Source organism: Calonectris borealis, chromosome 19 (genome assembly GCF_964195595.1).
Source record: "Calonectris borealis chromosome 19, bCalBor7.hap1.2, whole genome shotgun sequence".
Lineage (NCBI taxonomy): Eukaryota > Metazoa > Chordata > Aves > Procellariiformes > Procellariidae > Calonectris > Calonectris borealis.
This window is the reverse complement of record NC_134330.1, coordinates 1,647,728-1,663,743: the sequence shown is the minus strand read 5'-3', so window position 1 is coordinate 1,663,743 and position 16,016 is coordinate 1,647,728. Positions and strand designations below refer to the sequence as shown.

General features: G+C 46.2%; 2 protein-coding genes and 1 long non-coding RNA gene across 16 annotated transcripts in view; 1 reads left to right on the top strand and 2 right to left on the bottom strand.

The window, feature by feature from the left end:
- The window catches only part of AKAP1 (A-kinase anchoring protein 1), a 27,312-nt gene extending 21,465 nt beyond the window's left edge, over positions 1–5,847 (bottom strand). Inside the window, exon 1 of one of the 2 annotated variants that reach the window (XM_075168318.1) lies at positions 5,132–5,847. The gene's annotated coding sequence lies outside the window, so the exon portion shown is untranslated. Of the gene's footprint in view, positions 1–4,861; positions 5,011–5,131 lie in introns of those variants that run through there. The other variant, XM_075168317.1, reaches the window with a different exon arrangement.
- Positions 5,085–15,870, top strand: LOC142090439 (uncharacterized). Of its 4 annotated transcripts, none has more exons than XR_012676538.1 (4): positions 5,085–5,869; positions 7,992–8,148; positions 8,616–11,746; positions 11,859–15,870. It is a non-coding gene; the product is annotated as an uncharacterized LOC142090439 (long non-coding RNA). The 4 variants fall into 4 exon arrangements; XR_012676536.1 differs by lacking the exon at positions 7,992–8,148 and having other exon boundaries at positions 5,780–5,869; positions 8,616–8,761; positions 10,881–11,746; XR_012676537.1 differs by lacking the exon at positions 7,992–8,148 and having other exon boundaries at positions 5,780–5,869; positions 8,616–8,761; positions 9,524–11,746.
- NF1 (neurofibromin 1) overlaps positions 9,559–16,016 on the bottom strand; it is a 106,173-nt gene continuing 99,715 nt past the window's right edge. For 9 of the 10 annotated variants that reach the window (XM_075168298.1, XM_075168299.1, XM_075168305.1 and 6 more), the window contains one exon: positions 11,743–16,016. In XM_075168298.1, the coding sequence (XP_075024399.1) occupies positions 15,874–16,016 (143 nt within the window). In that variant the 3' untranslated portion in view covers positions 11,743–15,873. Of the gene's footprint in view, positions 9,678–11,742 lie in introns of those variants that run through there. The other variant, XM_075168297.1, reaches the window with a different exon arrangement.

The following is a 16,016-nucleotide window of genomic DNA, read 5'->3' as shown; positions in this document are numbered from 1 at the left end:
GAAAATCAGTCATCCACACTACAGGCAAAGCAGTTTTTATTACCTTTATAATCTACCAACACATTACAAAAATTTTCCCCAAATCCACATTTTATCATCTTTTATTCTTTCTGCATTTTCACCCAGGTTGGAGAATAGAACAAATTATTTTCCAGAATTTCAGAAAAAATACATCCAATACTTAGCATTTTGTGTTTGCTTCTACACCAATGAAGCTAATGCAGCCCTTGCTATGGGCAACATAGTGTAGTGTCCACTACAGGTGCAGCTTATAAATTAAAATTTGAAAGCAACCAGCTAAGTCAAATGCCTGGCATCTAGATCAATTTCCACAAAACAGGCATGCACAACACTCAGGAGCAGAGACGAACCAAAGGCTTCCAATATACTCTGCACACAAGACAAAAAACAGACTTGAATTTTCAAGGAGACAGAATGGTGAGGTTTACATCACAACACACTGATACGGCTGTAAGAGACAGCACTGAGACCAAATGGGCGTCTGGAGAACAGCATCAAGACCTGCTCACCAGGAGGTTTACTGTGCACAGCAACGAGACCTTGATAAACAGCTTTTCAAAACAAAAGCTGGACTAGACTTAAACAGAAAAGCAAAAAGCGGTGTTGTTCAGTTGGAAGCCTTGTGCCCAGGGCTTGGTTTGCTGAGAATAAGCCGCAGAAGCATACAGAGAGGAAGAATATCAAACATTTGTGAAAAAGGCACTCTATATTCATCTACACTAGGAAGGAACAGCAAAGGTTTCACTGAGTCATTTAGACTGAACAAGCAGGAAGATAACTTGTATGCATTAACAAGCTTGCTACAAGAAGTTACACCACATACTTGAGACCTAATCAGCGAGACATGCTTCACTTTGATCCGTATTACAGTAGCACCTACAGGCCCTCGCCCAAATTACGCTAGGGGCTGTTCTCCTACACAGAAAGGCTTCCCCCAAAGACTGCAGGCTGCCTCCTTTCCTCAGCTTTGACAGTCCTTTTTTTAAAAAGCAAAGCCAAGACACAGATTAAGTGACCTTCCTACAGTCACATTGAGTTGGAGGAAACACAAGGAATAGAAAATAGGTACTCCAACTCGAGAGACGGGAGCCCATCCTCTTTACCAGGCAGTAAACAGAACATCATACTCCACTCAACTTGAAATATTTTAGGGCAGTGGTGTGCAAATTTCTTCCCTGCACCCCTGAACACCAAAAAAATCTTCCTAAGATTTCAAGAAGAAATGGAATACAAGTCCAAGCTCGTAACAAAAGAAGCTCCTCTTTAAGGAAGGGGAAACTGCAGGGTCACAGCCCTAAGATTTATGGGGATACATACTCCAATCTTTGTTCCAGAGACTTCAAGTTTCCAATTCACAGATTTATCCCTATGCAAAGCTAATGCCCCCGATACAAGAGGCACATGCAGACCGTAAGTTTTTGCCAGGAACTGCTGCTATTTATACACAGGGAGTCAAAATCAGCTACAGCACATGGTAAGTTTCTCATCCTCATTGCCAGGTGGCAGCAGAGGTCAAAGGCAATCAGGACCTCTTCAGGTCTACAAGCAGTGATTTGTTTGCTGAAGAATGATTTTAAATGCTTTTTTATGAAATATTCAACTCTGCTAATAGTAATGTACAGGGCCCATAAATTCAGAGTCAGCTTCCAGCCAGGATACAAAATGCAGAAGCAGCAAAGTTAAACAGAATCCATGTAGTGGACAATAAAAAAAAAAAAACACTCAGTAAAACAACTGAAGACAGGTCATTTGCAAAAGCAGTGAGTGACATGCAAACATATCACCTTCAGCAATCCCCACGAGAAGCAAACTCAACAGCCTTAATATCCAGGGAATACTAAGTACCTGCTGAATAAAATATCTTCTTCCAAGTATCTGAAAGTGGCTGCCCAAAGTTAATCACCACTTCATGAAGTTTAACCAGCCATTTGCATTACGAGTTCCACAGAAGCACTGTAGTTAGAAATCAGGATTTTAAAAAGGCTAGTCATTAGATCTGAAACATTAAACAATTAAAAGTAATTAATGTTTTAATTAATGTTTTTTATTACTTCTAGATGTTGCTAAGGGCACCTGGGATACCCTGATCTTATTACAGTCTCCTTGGACACTAGAAATGCCTTATATAATTTTTTCACATCAGTTAAGTGCACATGAAAGATGAGAGCCATAGATAAGTGGGGTATGTTGCTTTTAAAGCATTGTGCTCTTCAGATAACTCTACTACTGCAAAAGTATACTTGCTCTCAAATACCCCTGAAGTCAGCCTGCAATGTTTTCAAAATGAACACAAGAGTCTCAACGTAGCAAACCAACTGCTTCTGGCTCTGAACAGCTTTGGCTGCAACCCTCAAACAAACAAACTCCTGTCACAGTTAATTCCCAAGAGAATCTGCAGGAACTGGGAACCTCCGTACCGTGGTGGATCTGAACTGCAGGTACCTTCATCTCGCACCCTGGGTGGTGAGGGGAATTCCTGTTGTCTGATTTCAGGCATTGTGGAATGTCTAGGTTAAAGCCAAGGCTTTCTAAGCAGGTGATGATTTTCAGTATTAGTATCTCAAAGCATCTCCAGAGATCTTGAAGAAGGCATCTGGTTCCTAGGATGAGTATCTAAACTCGGTGCGACTAAGGAGAGCACAGGTAAGTAAGAAGCAGCTACCAGAACACACAACGACCGGGTTCCTGCAGCACTGTCCGTGCAGACCCTCCAAACCTAACAATATAATTTGTTTCCTGTCCGAGAGCGAACAGCCTGCAGCCCTGTTGTACAAGATACTGTTACAATCGTGGCGAGATTCACCTGCCCAAATCCCCCAGCACTGGTGTCCCACGAGAGCTTTTGGAAGTCCTTCAAGAGCTCAGTGAAACACTGAAACAGAAGCTGAGGGACTGCCGGATGAGTGGTACCAGGACAGCACGCGATGCAGTAAGGTGGATTCTAGCAAGCTTCAAGCACAGCTCAAGTTCTACCGGCTTCTTGCTCCTTTTAACTTAACTTGCACATACAAGCAAACAAATTAATCAAGAACTAAACTGTGCCATCAAGATTCATGCAGTAAAGCTGTCCTATCCTTTTTCAGAATCACAGGTACATTGAGATTACTAGGTGACAGGTACAGTAGCTCAGCAGATGCCTGCACAGTTTTTCACCCTTTACACAGGAAGCTCATTAAAGAAGAGGAGGTTAAGTGACTTGAACTGGGTCACACAGTGACCCCTCAACAGAAGGGCAAGCTCAGCTCAGTTGCTCTGACAGCTCTGGTCCATGTGCTACCAAGAAAAAGCCATACCTCCCTCATGAGCAGTTGTGTCACACTCCAGCATGCCATGTGCTCTTCCTTGGCTATACCATGCACACATGTAGGGCTGTAGATCATTCACAGGCACAAAGCAAACAGGAGAAAAGTAAAGATACCATCTCCTGCTACTACCTTCCCCAGCGATAAGTCATTTCCTTTCACCTGAGACAAAGTCCATAGGGGCCCTGATAACACTCAGCAGGTACTAGCACAACCGCCAACTTGATCAAGGCAGCACATGACCCTGGAAACACAGATCAGAATTACTTCCATTCTGCAGCCCCTTACTTTTCTGTAACAGATGGACTGTGGTCAAATGCAACTTTTGTTGCCGTTTCCTGCTATTACAGGTAACTTTCATGAAAAGGATGCCCTTACTGAGATGCTATTCATTTTGTGTTCCCTGCTTCGTGGTGTAACTTACTAGACTGCGATAAAGAACTTAGCCAGGCATAGATCAAGTTGCCCAATCCTGCAATGCGAGTAACTTAGATCTTACTTGCTTCAAGGAGGGAGAAGAAGAAGAAAAAAGAAAAAAACAAAAGTCGAACAATAAGGATTCCTCCAGGAAAGCAAGGCTACTGAAACATTACTTTCCTCAGTAGCAATATAATTTAATTCCTTTGCTCCTGACTATATTCCATGCAGGCTTACAAACAAGTAGAAGTCACTGCAATATATGAAAAGTTTGCTAATAACAGTTTTTATCGGCTATTACCATAACATAAGCAAGCCTTGCCATACCAGACATACAAGAGACAACACAAGGCATCCCTAATCTTTACTACCAAGTCTGCAACACTTATGTCATCTCTTGCTTTCATTTCTAAGTAGCTACAGCACGGTTTGCAGCGGGAATGAATCACGTTTAATACCAACTCACACGACTCCTTTGGCCTGCACAGCTGTTTCTCTCATGAAAGTACTAATTGACTTTGCTACCGTCGAGTGGGAAATAAGTAGTAAAACACACATAAAACCACTGAAAGACTCAGAACTGCCGCTTACTTCGCCGAGAGAGCCTTCACGCCCCGCTGCCAGGCCACGGCGGCCGCTGCGCCCCTCACCTGCGGCAGCCCACCGGCCGCCGGCGCCACACGGCCGCTGCCGCGCACCCGCTCCGCGGCGGGCACCGGCACAGCCCGGCCCGCTGCTCTCGGGCCCCGAGCGGCGACGCCGGCGGAGCCACCGCCGTGCCTGCGGGCAGCCGGCGCGGGGCGGCCCCGCACCCTCCGCTCCGCGCCCCGCGCCGGGCGCTCCGGCCAGGGCGGCAGCACCAGCCTCCCCGCCGGGGGTGACCTCCGGGCTGGGCCGGGGTCCGAGCGCCGCGGCGCTGACCTTGGGCTGTGCGGGACCGCTCCCGCCGCGGCCACGGCCTAACGAGCGGCAGCCCGCGGGGAGGGCGGCGCGCCCGGCACCCCCGCCCCGCTCCCCGGCCCCCCGGCGCTGCGCTGAGGGGAGCTGGCCGGCTGACAGCCCGGGGCGGCGGGCCCCGCCGCTCCCCGAGGGGTCGGGCGACGGCCCGCGGCGGTACTCACGGATGGTCCGGCGCGGCGCTGTCCTCCCCGCGCCGGTGCCGGTGCCGGAGCAGGTCCCGGTCCCGGTCCCGGTCCGGGTCCTGCCCGCCGCCCCCCGCCAGCGCCGAGCCCACGTGCAGCCCGGCCGGGCCGCCGGGCTGGGACATGCAGCGGCTCCCGCCGCCCCGCCCGCCCGTCCCGCCCCTCTCGCGACGGCGCCGCGTCCCGCGAGAGCCGTCCTCCCACGGCGCTGCGCCTGCGCACTGCGCGGCCTCTCCCCGCGGCCGTTACCTGAGGGGAGCGGCTCGGCGGCCGCGGCGTTTGTGTTCGTTCTGGTTGCCACGGCTTCGGGCGGGAGTTCGGCCCTCCTCCGCCGCCGCCTCCCTCCCTCGCTCCTTCCGCGCTCGGCACTCGCGGGGATTCGGCGCGGAGGGGCCCCGCTCTGCGTGAGAGGAGAGGCGCCGCCCGGGCCCAGTCAGGCCTGGTCGCGGCGGCGGCTGGGCCGGCTCCTGCGGTGCCCTCATCCCCAGGCGGGGAGCCGCTCAGCGCCTCGCCAGGCGACAGGCTGGGCCTCTGCCGGCAGCCCGGGGGCTGCCGTAATAGAGGGTTTCCCACTTGCTGGCGCGGCGCAGCCCCGCGGGGTCCCCCCGCAGCCCGGCGGCGTGGCGAGCGCTTCCTGCCCTGTCACAGCCGCCCGGCCCGCCTAGTCGCGGCGCTTTGCCCCGAGGCTCTGCCAGGCGGCGAGCTGCCTCCTCCCTTACTGGCAGGACCTGCTGCGTCTTCTGCTTCGGCCAGTCCTTGGCTATCTGATTCACCTCTTCAAAGGGCTTGGAGTGGCTCTTTGCTCCTCTTCCCTCTCACAGTTCTTAAAGGCTGCGTCTGAGCACCCTCATCCGCTCCAACTGCTCAACCCTGTTCTCTGCTGGGATCACCAGGCTCATCTCAGCCCCGGAGCAAAGCTCTCGATTGTCTCCGAACGCAGCCTGACACTGCTGGCTTGCACCGTGCTGTTCAGACAACTAAACAGAGGTGAATCTGTGCTTTATACAAAGTTTTAGACAAATGCTGGAAATGCTTAGCTGATGATGAAATGTTAGACAATAAACAAACATATTAGCGAGCAGCTACAGCAATGTGGGATTGGAGCTGCTGTCTGCCGAGGCTGAACCAGAATGAGAAATGAAAATCTGTGTTTGGGCAAGGTTACTGCTTAGCTGCGGTAGCACAAAGTTGGAATTAATGGAGACTTTTGTTTTCGTTTTATTGTTAGATACTTGCACTGTTTCCTCCTAGAGCTTTTTTCATCCTTAAAGAAAATATGGTGTGTAAATCATTTCTGTGTCCCAAGGAATCTCTGAGGCTTTGCGGGAGGATACACAGTAGAAAAGCGTGGCTTGTTGTTGCTGGAGCGCTCTTCGGGGCACAGGGGCTTGTTTGACAGTAGCTTTCAGGGCAGCTCTGGGCAACTCACTTGGAGGAGACTGTAGGAAATAGTTGTAGTTATCCTAAGGAGCTTGGGAGTTTGCACAGCAGACTGGTATGAAAGAGGAAAAGGATGTGGGGTGTCGCTGGAGCAATCTGAGAAGCAGCCATGCCTTGGGAAAAGTTCTGCCATGACCTTTCTGGGGGATCATTGTTAATTTCTGTGTTAATAACACTGTAACACCCGGGAGGGGAGGAGTTTAGCTTCCCTGGGTCTGCGTGGGAAGAGCAGTTTGGGAGTGGTGTGTGCTCTCTCCAAATAATCCAGCACAGTTGCACGGAAAGGCACGAAGTCCCAGGAGTCAGCTTTTTCTGGGTGCTTCTTCTTCCTATGCATCCTGGCACTGTATTCGCTTCTGCTGCAAATCAGAGGGCACCTGGGGCATCTGGGCACTGAAGTGGCCCCTGGGACACTGCTGTACCTGCGCTTTTTCAGGATTTGGTTCTGCGTTGTGCACAACAAAGAGGAAACTGTTCTTGGTTTCTGTTCTTGGACCTGTCTCTGTGGTAACAAAGGTGGCTCTGGATTTCCCAATGGAACAACCTAGGCTCCTTTTTTATCTTTTGGAAACTCGGAGGCAAAGGCAGAGAGAAGAAACAGGCCAGGGAGAGATGGCTCATGCAAGCGTGGGGCAAGAAGAGGTAGCAGGGAACAGCAGAGCAAGGAGAAGTGAGACTATAAACCAGAGTAATTCCTGGTGGTAACCAGTGGGAGCTGCAGCAGTGTAGGAAAGCATCAGTCTCCTTACAGCCTGTGTACCTGTGAAAGCCTGATCTTCCTTTTCATCTAGAAGTAATAGATTACTCCAAAATTAGCCACCTTCCTTTTCCCAGTAACCAAGTCTGTAATTCTGCACATTTTTCGTTCCTATGAGCTTGCCTGGCTGTAAACAGCATGCTCTATGCTATGTAATGATGCAGGAAATCTTCTGGTGTAAACACCTTAACAGCGGGACAACAGGGTAGTTTTATTGGCCTAACTAACCAGGCTAGCTGGAGTTAAAACTGCTCAGTTGTTTATTTACACGTGTATGCAGCAAGCAGTTAGTACATTAGAGCGCGTAAATGAGTAACTTAGAAAAATCACAGAATCAAGTTTGAGCAAGATTGTCCTTCCTAAATGACTAATTTGTGTATTTTTCCGTGAAAAGTTCCCGATTTCCCTCAATCTTTTTGTTTAGAGCAGTCAGAAATTAATAATAAATATCTGCTTAAAGACTGTATTATTAATAATAAATACCTGCTTGTGCCACACATGAAGCCGAAGAAACACAACAATGCTAAGACTTTGCCCTTTTAATGTCTTTAATCTGAAGATCTCAGAAGTTTGTCTGTTAAGAATTCCGCCAACTGATGGCCATCCTTGACTGTTGCAGTTGGGCAATTCGGGTGTTTATGATGCCTGATGGTAAGATGTTAAGAGATTTGTCCAAGGTCACAAAGACAGCCTGTGTCAGACACACATGGTGACTATAAACATTTTAAGCTCCCGGGACAAAACCAGTATCTTGCTCTGTGTGCAGTGCATAGCTGAGCTCTTATAGCAGTCAAAGTCCGTAAGCTTTACTATAGTGAAAAGAAAAAGATACTCTATAATGTCAAATAAAGCAAACACTGCTAACAGACGATTACCTGCTTCCGTGTCTGACAAGTCACGTTCTTCTTACAGAAACAGTTCATGTCTCTGAATTTTTCATGAGTGGGAAACACCTTTCCATCCTGCTAGTTGAATTTTCATGATGATTTAAAAAGCAAACAAATGTTCCCAGCGAGAAAAATTTGCACCATACAAAGTAAAAGGATTACTGAAAACAAGAAAAGAACAGGTAAGGTATGTCAGCATCCTCAAGGCCAATTTATTCTTGCCTTTTTTATCTGTGCCTTTGTTGTAAATTACAGGTATACCCATTAACATCTCAGACAGAACTGGAAAATTAAGGCCAACAGAGGTGTACTTGCTGAGTTGCTTTGCAGGGTGTTTGATCCAGTCCTCAGAGTGCTACAGCAGGTTCCGTGCACTCAGCCTGGTTTCATCCGTCACCGCTCTCTTCTGTTGCTTTTGTCAGCAGCAAGGGGTGCGTCGTTGTGACAAATGCTACAGTGCTTCTAGCGTCCCGCGCCACAGCCGCGGCAGAGCCCTCCTCTCCCGAAAGCAGGCAGAGCTGCCGTAGGCGAGAGGGTGGGTCGCTTCCGAGAGCTGAGCCTGCCTCTGAGCCGGACTTCCTCAGAGCAGCGCAGCTGTGCTTGCACTGCAGCTGATGGAGGGAGTAGCAGTAATTTTTCCCTCTTTCAGGAACTGACCAGGAATTAAAAACCAGGACAGGCCTGGCTGGAGGGAGAGAATCAGCCTGGAGAATGAGATCCAGTGCAGCCTTCGGGAGGACAGAGTCACAGAGCTGGTGATGGCCTCTTCTCCCCTTTCCGTGAGCATCTCTTCACGTGAGTAATTCAACATACGGCAGGATTCAGCAGCACAGAGGCAGCCTTTGCTCTTTGATCCCTACTGCACGGAGACTTAGACGCTGTTTTGGGCAAATGCAGAAATTCCTTCCCTTGTTTTGTTGTGCTGCCTCCAGCACCCCAGTGGCCTCACTCATGTTTGTATTGTGGGGCCTTTGTATGTTTTGCGTTGCTCTGAACCAGCCTCCTCTTTGGCTCAGAGCCACTGTTTCTGGGCTCTCTCCGGCCCATGTTCAGTCATGCCTGTTTATAGACAGTTGGGTGGGTCTCACACACACTACGCAGAACTTCTCACCCTCTTTGCATGGGCTACCACTGCCAGGAGAGCTGAAAGCCTCCTCTCTTACTTGCCTGATGCTGCACTAAATGCGCTCCAGACCTCTCAGAATGGAGAACGGCTGTCTCGCAGTGAGCTCCAGGAGGGGTAGCGGGCAGTTAGTAGAGGGAAAGGGAATCACTAGGAAAGGGGAAAAAAAACCCGTGGCTGGTACTGCAAAGAGCTGGGGAGAACAGCCAGCAAGTGGAGGAACTTCACAGAAAGCAAATTAGGGCAAAGGGATTGGAGCCCAGAACAAGTGAGGCAAAGGCACTCACTGCCCACCCGGCCCGGCATCTTGTATCTTAGACATAAGTAGCCTTAGGAAGCAGAGTTGATAACCTAGAGCTTGGAAAGCTCACTCCCAGTCGGGTCTGATCCACCTCTTCTGGACCCGGCCATTTCATTTACCTGTGTCTTCACAGGCCGTGGAGGTCTGGACGACCAGTTCTTCTTCAGTTTATGCCATGTGTCCTACTGAGCACCCGGATCTCCTGGGCAGACCTCGTTCTCCAAGTACGCCAACTGGGGGTAGAAGCAGCGGAACAGATATTTCTAGTTTTTCTGAAGGACAGTATGCTATGAGAAAAAAAATTAAAATATAATTTAGCAGTTCAGTGGGATTTTCTTGAACATATAGTTAGTTACTCATTGCTATTTATAGCACTATCATTTGAATATCCCTAAAGATGCAGTCATCAGACTTTTTTTCATTACTGCTTTGAAGAACAAACCCATACTTGTTTTAACAAGTCACATCGCAGGAGATGTTATTCTACACTCTCCACCACACAACCCTGGGATTTCTTTTCATTTGAGAGCTTGTTAAACATAGCAGCAGCCAGCTGAAGAAACCAGTGTCCCAAGACACAAAGGATTCACACCTATAAATCATGAACTTTAGTAGTGGGAAAGGACCATTGTTGCTTTGAAATGGAACCGTCAGTAGCACTCTTCAAAGCTACAAGAAGTTGGCTTTAGTTTTTAGTTCTGCGACACCGAGTGACTGATGACGTTGTATCTATTTAGGTTCATGCGTTCTCTGTCCACCTTTCTTACGCAGATGGGCCTAAGGGGAGGATAGAGAAACAAAAAGCATCTGACAGACCGCAGTAGAATGCAATCCTAGGGTAGGACGTAAGGGACCAGATTTCACCCCGTCTCACGCACGTGGGTGTTTGTGTGGCTGTAGCAGCAGTTAACCCGTGACAGCATTCGGTCGCCTTCAGACAGCTCCAAGCCATTCCGGGGTCAGCCAGCTGCTGCCAAGGACAGGACACGCTTCTCTCGCCCCACCCTCGCAGCAGCTCACTGCGACAGACAGGACAGCTTATTGCCCATGAATAACAACTTCCTTTCTCTTCTTCCTTGTGCAGTTTTGCCCTACTTAACTCTAGAACAAATTTACACCCCTGCATCAAGAAAGTTCTGAATTTTTACTTTGCTTATTTTTTTCCCCTTTGTAAAATATTTTAGCAGCAGCAGCAGCTGGGCAGGGATTTTGAAACTATTTCCTAAGACAACTGCTTGCTCCAAGGGTGCAGTTTTTTCCCTAAATATAGTTTTTCCAACTGCATAGACATAGCTAAAATAAAATTCTTTCTCCTTTCATTCCCTCACTGTGGCTACAGTGTGTTTTGTGATCTCAAGTAGCAGGGAAGCTCAACTGACCAAAAGAGGAACTTCAAAAAGTTGTTAGCAGCAGTGATTTAGTACGTGTTGTTCAGGAAACACCTCCGGTATGGCTCCCCACTCCAGTCTGTGCTGCTATTTCTGATTTAGGATTAATGAACGTTTCCTCTAAAGAAAATGTGCTCCTGAAATTTGAAAATTCAGAAACTGCGGCTCTTCCACGCACGCAATCCCTACTGGCAAGAGCAGCACTGCAGTGAGTCACCTGGTCCATATGCCCGCGTGTCTGTCTGTCTGTTTTCAACTGAGCAGGCCTAATGGTATGTTTAGTACGGAGGAACAATAAGATGTCTCAGAAGTCATCAATGCAGTCACGCTTTAATGTGGTTTTACATCCTTTTACGATTCACAAAGCCAGAATATAAGTACTTATACATTTTTAATAGGAAAGTAATATATTCCCCTAAAAGAAAAATAGATTTGATTCATCATTTGTCATAAAAGTTGCCTGACAGTTGAAACTTCAAGCTTCTAAGCTAGAAAAGCTCAAATAGACAAATTATACTGAAATGTTCTTTAAAGACCAAACAGCTGTTTTATTAAAATATTAAATTTACATTTTAAAAAGAAATATTCTGATTTATTATTCAGTAATGATAATCTTATTGAAGTGATGTGAAATTCATGACAACGGGCTTTATTCTGTCCAAATTCTGTCCTCAGTTATCCACAGGCAATTGGTTTTGCCATTATTTAGAACTGTGCAAGATCATGCACACAGAGAACACCATTCTGGAAAGACAAATCTGAGACACTGGATTTCAACTTGACTCTAATTTTCCCCAGAGACAGTGGGTTTTCAGGTCTGGGACTAGCGCCTGCTGCAATGAGGCCCTTGGGTCAGACTCACAGGACCCATCCAAATCTCACTGTCGCAAGAAACAGAAAAAGGATTCCAGAATACACCAACTTCATCCCGCAGCACAAGTGAATGACCTTCAAACAACTTGAAGCAGGTTGAATTTACATTTTACTTCAAAAAAAAAAAAAGGGAAAGTACATACATGAGGGGAAAATGGGGTGAACAACAATTATCTGAAACCAGGTTTCTACCATTTTTACCTACAGTTACCAACTGCGTCTGAATCTCCAGGGCTCTTGCCAGCTGTCGCACACTTGCTTACAATGCGAATAGGATCGTGGATCAAGGAAACATTTTCAAAGTTGAGGCCCAAATGGAAATAGTAAGATATCATACACAGTGTAAGTTTATAGTACACAGCATTTTTTTTAAATGACGTAACGCAACAGCAGGAAGGAGTAGTAGTAGTTAACAGTTACTAACACTAGAATAATCAAATTTGTATGTTATACATATACAGCAACTAACTGCTTTACAAAAAAAGCAAAATAATACAATATATTGTCACATGTATTTACAGTGTAGTAAATATACTTTTCTGTCAAATTTTACACAAAAACTATTTACAGGTGAATATACTGCATTAAAAAAAAATTGTGGGACCAACACTAAAAGTGACTTTCTGTGGTAAGTTTGTTGCATAACAGTAAGACGTGCTTCATTACATTTGAAAAAATTAACCTTAGAATGAAACAGAAAAAGCCCTAAAACCTACAACCCAGTTAGGAATAGAGCACTGGAACACTCCCAGGTGCTCAGTCCACAATACTTATTTGAAATGTTTCCTGTTCTTGGAAACCTCATGCACATTAAAGCAGAAACATTGGCATAATTAACAGGTAGGTTATGCACTATTCAAATACTACTGAATTATCTTTAAGTCAGGGAAAATACAAACACAAACAAAATGTTAATCATCTTTACAGTACTCAACTGTAGTTAGTGCGTAATGGATAACGTGTTCTAAAACGGGTGTCAAACATACAGTCCCCATGATGTAGTTATATGGTCCACATGGAAAAATCAGATTTTTCTGAATCTAAGTTTTCATCTCAAAGCACACAGACTCCACGGCTGCAGTAGCCCACGCAGCAGTGACTGCCTGGCAGTCTGGGGGCTGCCTGAAACAGCGACTCGCAGGTCAGAACTCTTAGATCTGTCTCCCACTCCTTAGATCAGGTTTCAAGCCCACGTCACCAGCAGCTACCTGCTGATCACTACGAGCGCAAACGGAGTAACGGGACGAGGAGAGAATGGAACTGGACTGGGAACCGAGGTGGTGCTCGCAGGAACGGAACAGAGCAGGATGGAGAATATTCAGAACAGGAGAAGAGAACAAGTAAAGGAGGATGTGAGAAAGAAAACAAAAAGGCAAAATAACAGCAACAGGGGCAGGCTAAGTGATGAATGTGACAGTAAGGCACTGAACAACTAATTACTAATAGCAGTTTAATCATTAAAGAAAGGCCATGTTTTCCCCCTTGATCTAAGCACGAGCTTCCCAACTCCTGGTACTGGGAGGTAACTTTCCTGTGTATCGGGGCGCATGTGATCCTGAACTAAACCTTGGCCATCGACTGTAACTGCAGCCAAAGCCAGCCCCCATTTCCTAGCGTGTTTGACACCCCTGCTCTAAGGAAGTTCAGGTCCTCTCACTGAACCGTGCAGTGAAAACATTAAATGACTCCCCCTCCTTCCAGGAAGTAGAATAAATTAAATTTTGTTGACTTACTTTATGAAGATACCAGTTTCTCTCAGCTGGGACTGAGAGCCTGGCGCAGTTCTAGGTCTCACATGAAAGGTGATTTTAATCACTGTCCATTTTAATTTCACATTATATGTATTTCAAAGAATGCATTACCTCTCATTTAGGGACACTTTTTTTTATATAGGCAATGCAAAACATTGAAAGAGCTGCTCTCATATGCACCCAGTCCAAACAAAACTGATTGGGTAGTTCATCTGGAATTACTATTTATGTTTGAATAAAATCTGCTCGTAGGAGAAGCAACTGAAAGCTATATTTTTCTAACAGCAAATTACAAGAGATTCTTTTTTCCTCCCACCTACAAATCTTCAGGCTTCTACAGTTCATTGTCTTCAGCAAAACGGAAAGGGCTGGAATTAGCTTGAGTCAGGATAACCGAGTGCAAACTGGCAGCGATGCTGAAGGTGGCGATTAGCAGTTTGATGTATGCGATGAGATGGTTTTTCAGTCAGTGACTCCCACGGTTCTACACCCATAGCAGCTCAGGACACAGCACGAGTCACTGCTCTATTCCTACGTTCAGTTCTAGCCCCACAGTCCCTTTCATAGTTCTGCATCAGTTCAGAAACCACGTTTCTACTGCAGCTCCTACACGACCGAGAATAAAAAAATTTGGTTAATTGCACAAGTCTTCGTGTTTTCCAACGTATCTATTTCAAGACTGCTAATTCTAAGTTTTCCTCTTGTTTTGGCAAACTCTTTGCATATTAAGTTTGTGTTCATAGTTTTTCCAGGACTGTAAACAAATTAAAGAAATTAAATTGTTATTTTATGAATCAATACAATAAAGGTATTTTTATTTACATAAATGTTACATTGTTACTGTGTGGATACATGTGAATTATGTGCTATATCAATAAAATCTGAACACTTAATTGTACCATTCTCTAATAATTTAGCTGTGGAGTTTGATTTACTGAAAGCCACTAACAAATTGCACTAGAGGATTTTATTTTATATAGTGGATATACTTGTTTTCCTTTAAAGCCACTTATAGATTGTTAATTTCTAACACACAACAGGGATCTGAAACTGGGAGGTTTAACTGTTCTTCAGCAGGAGATAAACTCAGCCCTCCCATGAGCACCCAGGTGACCGGCCCTTCCGTCAGAACTTCTGCTCGCCTCCGAGACCAAACGCTCTGCACGCTTTCAGTCCGTGCAGCAGCATCTGCAGCACCCAGCGCTGCACCTTCACACGTCATCAACATAGCAGCATGCTCTCACAGTCGTCCATCGCCGACTGTAGCTGACAAGTCCTTCACAGTGACAGCAATTTCAGTTTTGTGTAACCCCCGAGTACGAACCCTTACGAACTAAAACCCCTCGAACGTTCTGCAAGACAGGGTTGACTGCAGGTGTCTGTACTGATACCAGGAGTTGCACTGCAAACATTCAAACGTAACCTGGATTTGACACAGTGTCAGTTATTTTTAAACTCATGTACCTTAAGCAAACATCACCGGTTTTGTATCGCTGCTTGGGCAGCACAAAAGCAGCTTTGCCAAACACCACCTCCCAGAGCTGGAAGTTAATTCATTAAATTTTCCCCTCCACACCCCCCGGGTTATTCTGCCAGGAATTTCTCGAAGGTGCATACTGTTGGGAAGGGCAAAACTAAAGTAAATGCTAAATGGAAAAAAGAAGCAATAAATTTTCAACACTGCTACAATGACAGCATAATAGTCAGTTCTCGATGATTTTCCTTCCACTATGCAGCCTTTTTTAGTGCAGTTAAAGTACAGCAAAAAAAAATTTGCTTTGGAAAAAAGCCGGTTTGTCCAGACTGGTCCATATACAGTCCAAGTATGTGAAGGTATGGTCTGGGGAATGAGAGAGACTCATGCAGCCTCCTTGTCCTCTCAAATTTATTGCTAATTACTAGAAATTTACTCTAATCCACCACTTCTGGTTAAGCTCATTGTACTGCGGCTATCATAAGTTTCTTTTAAGCATGGTAAAAAAAAGTCCACAGCTAAAAATCTTACAGGTTTGAATTAAAACCAGGATTACAGTGACTTCCCCCGGCTCATAAAGCCACTACCTTGAAAAGTGTGCAAACAGGATTAAGGATAAACACTTTCCTTTAGAGAAGAAACAAACAAGGCAGATAACAGAAGCAAGGTAGAACTGTCTATGGGAAATGGCTTTCGTATTTGGACAAGATACGGTTCTGCAGTGTTCAAGAACTCCACGCCTCCTTCGGCTACCAAGTCCGTCAGGATGTACATGAGCGGTTCTGAAACACTGGCTTAAATCAAGAACAGAAGAAAAGAAGTGAAGGCATTAAAATTCAGGCAATGTTTCAAGAGTTGATCATCTGGCAACACGGCTGACAGGATGGGAACTTTAAAAATTAAGTGCAGCATCACAACTGGTGGAGAGCCCTTTGCGAGGGGCCCACGTGTGTCAGTCAGTTTCCAAAAAAAAAAAAAAAAAATCAAAAAGAAATAGTCACACAATCTTTTTGATGCTGTGACGTTTGAAACTGCCGGCACTTCGCTGCTTTTGCACTTGGCTTGCGGAGCCGTGGCGCATCCTCCCGCTGTTGGAGTGTCCGGCGGTGGGCGAGAGCTCCACGTTCTCCTTGTCGATCC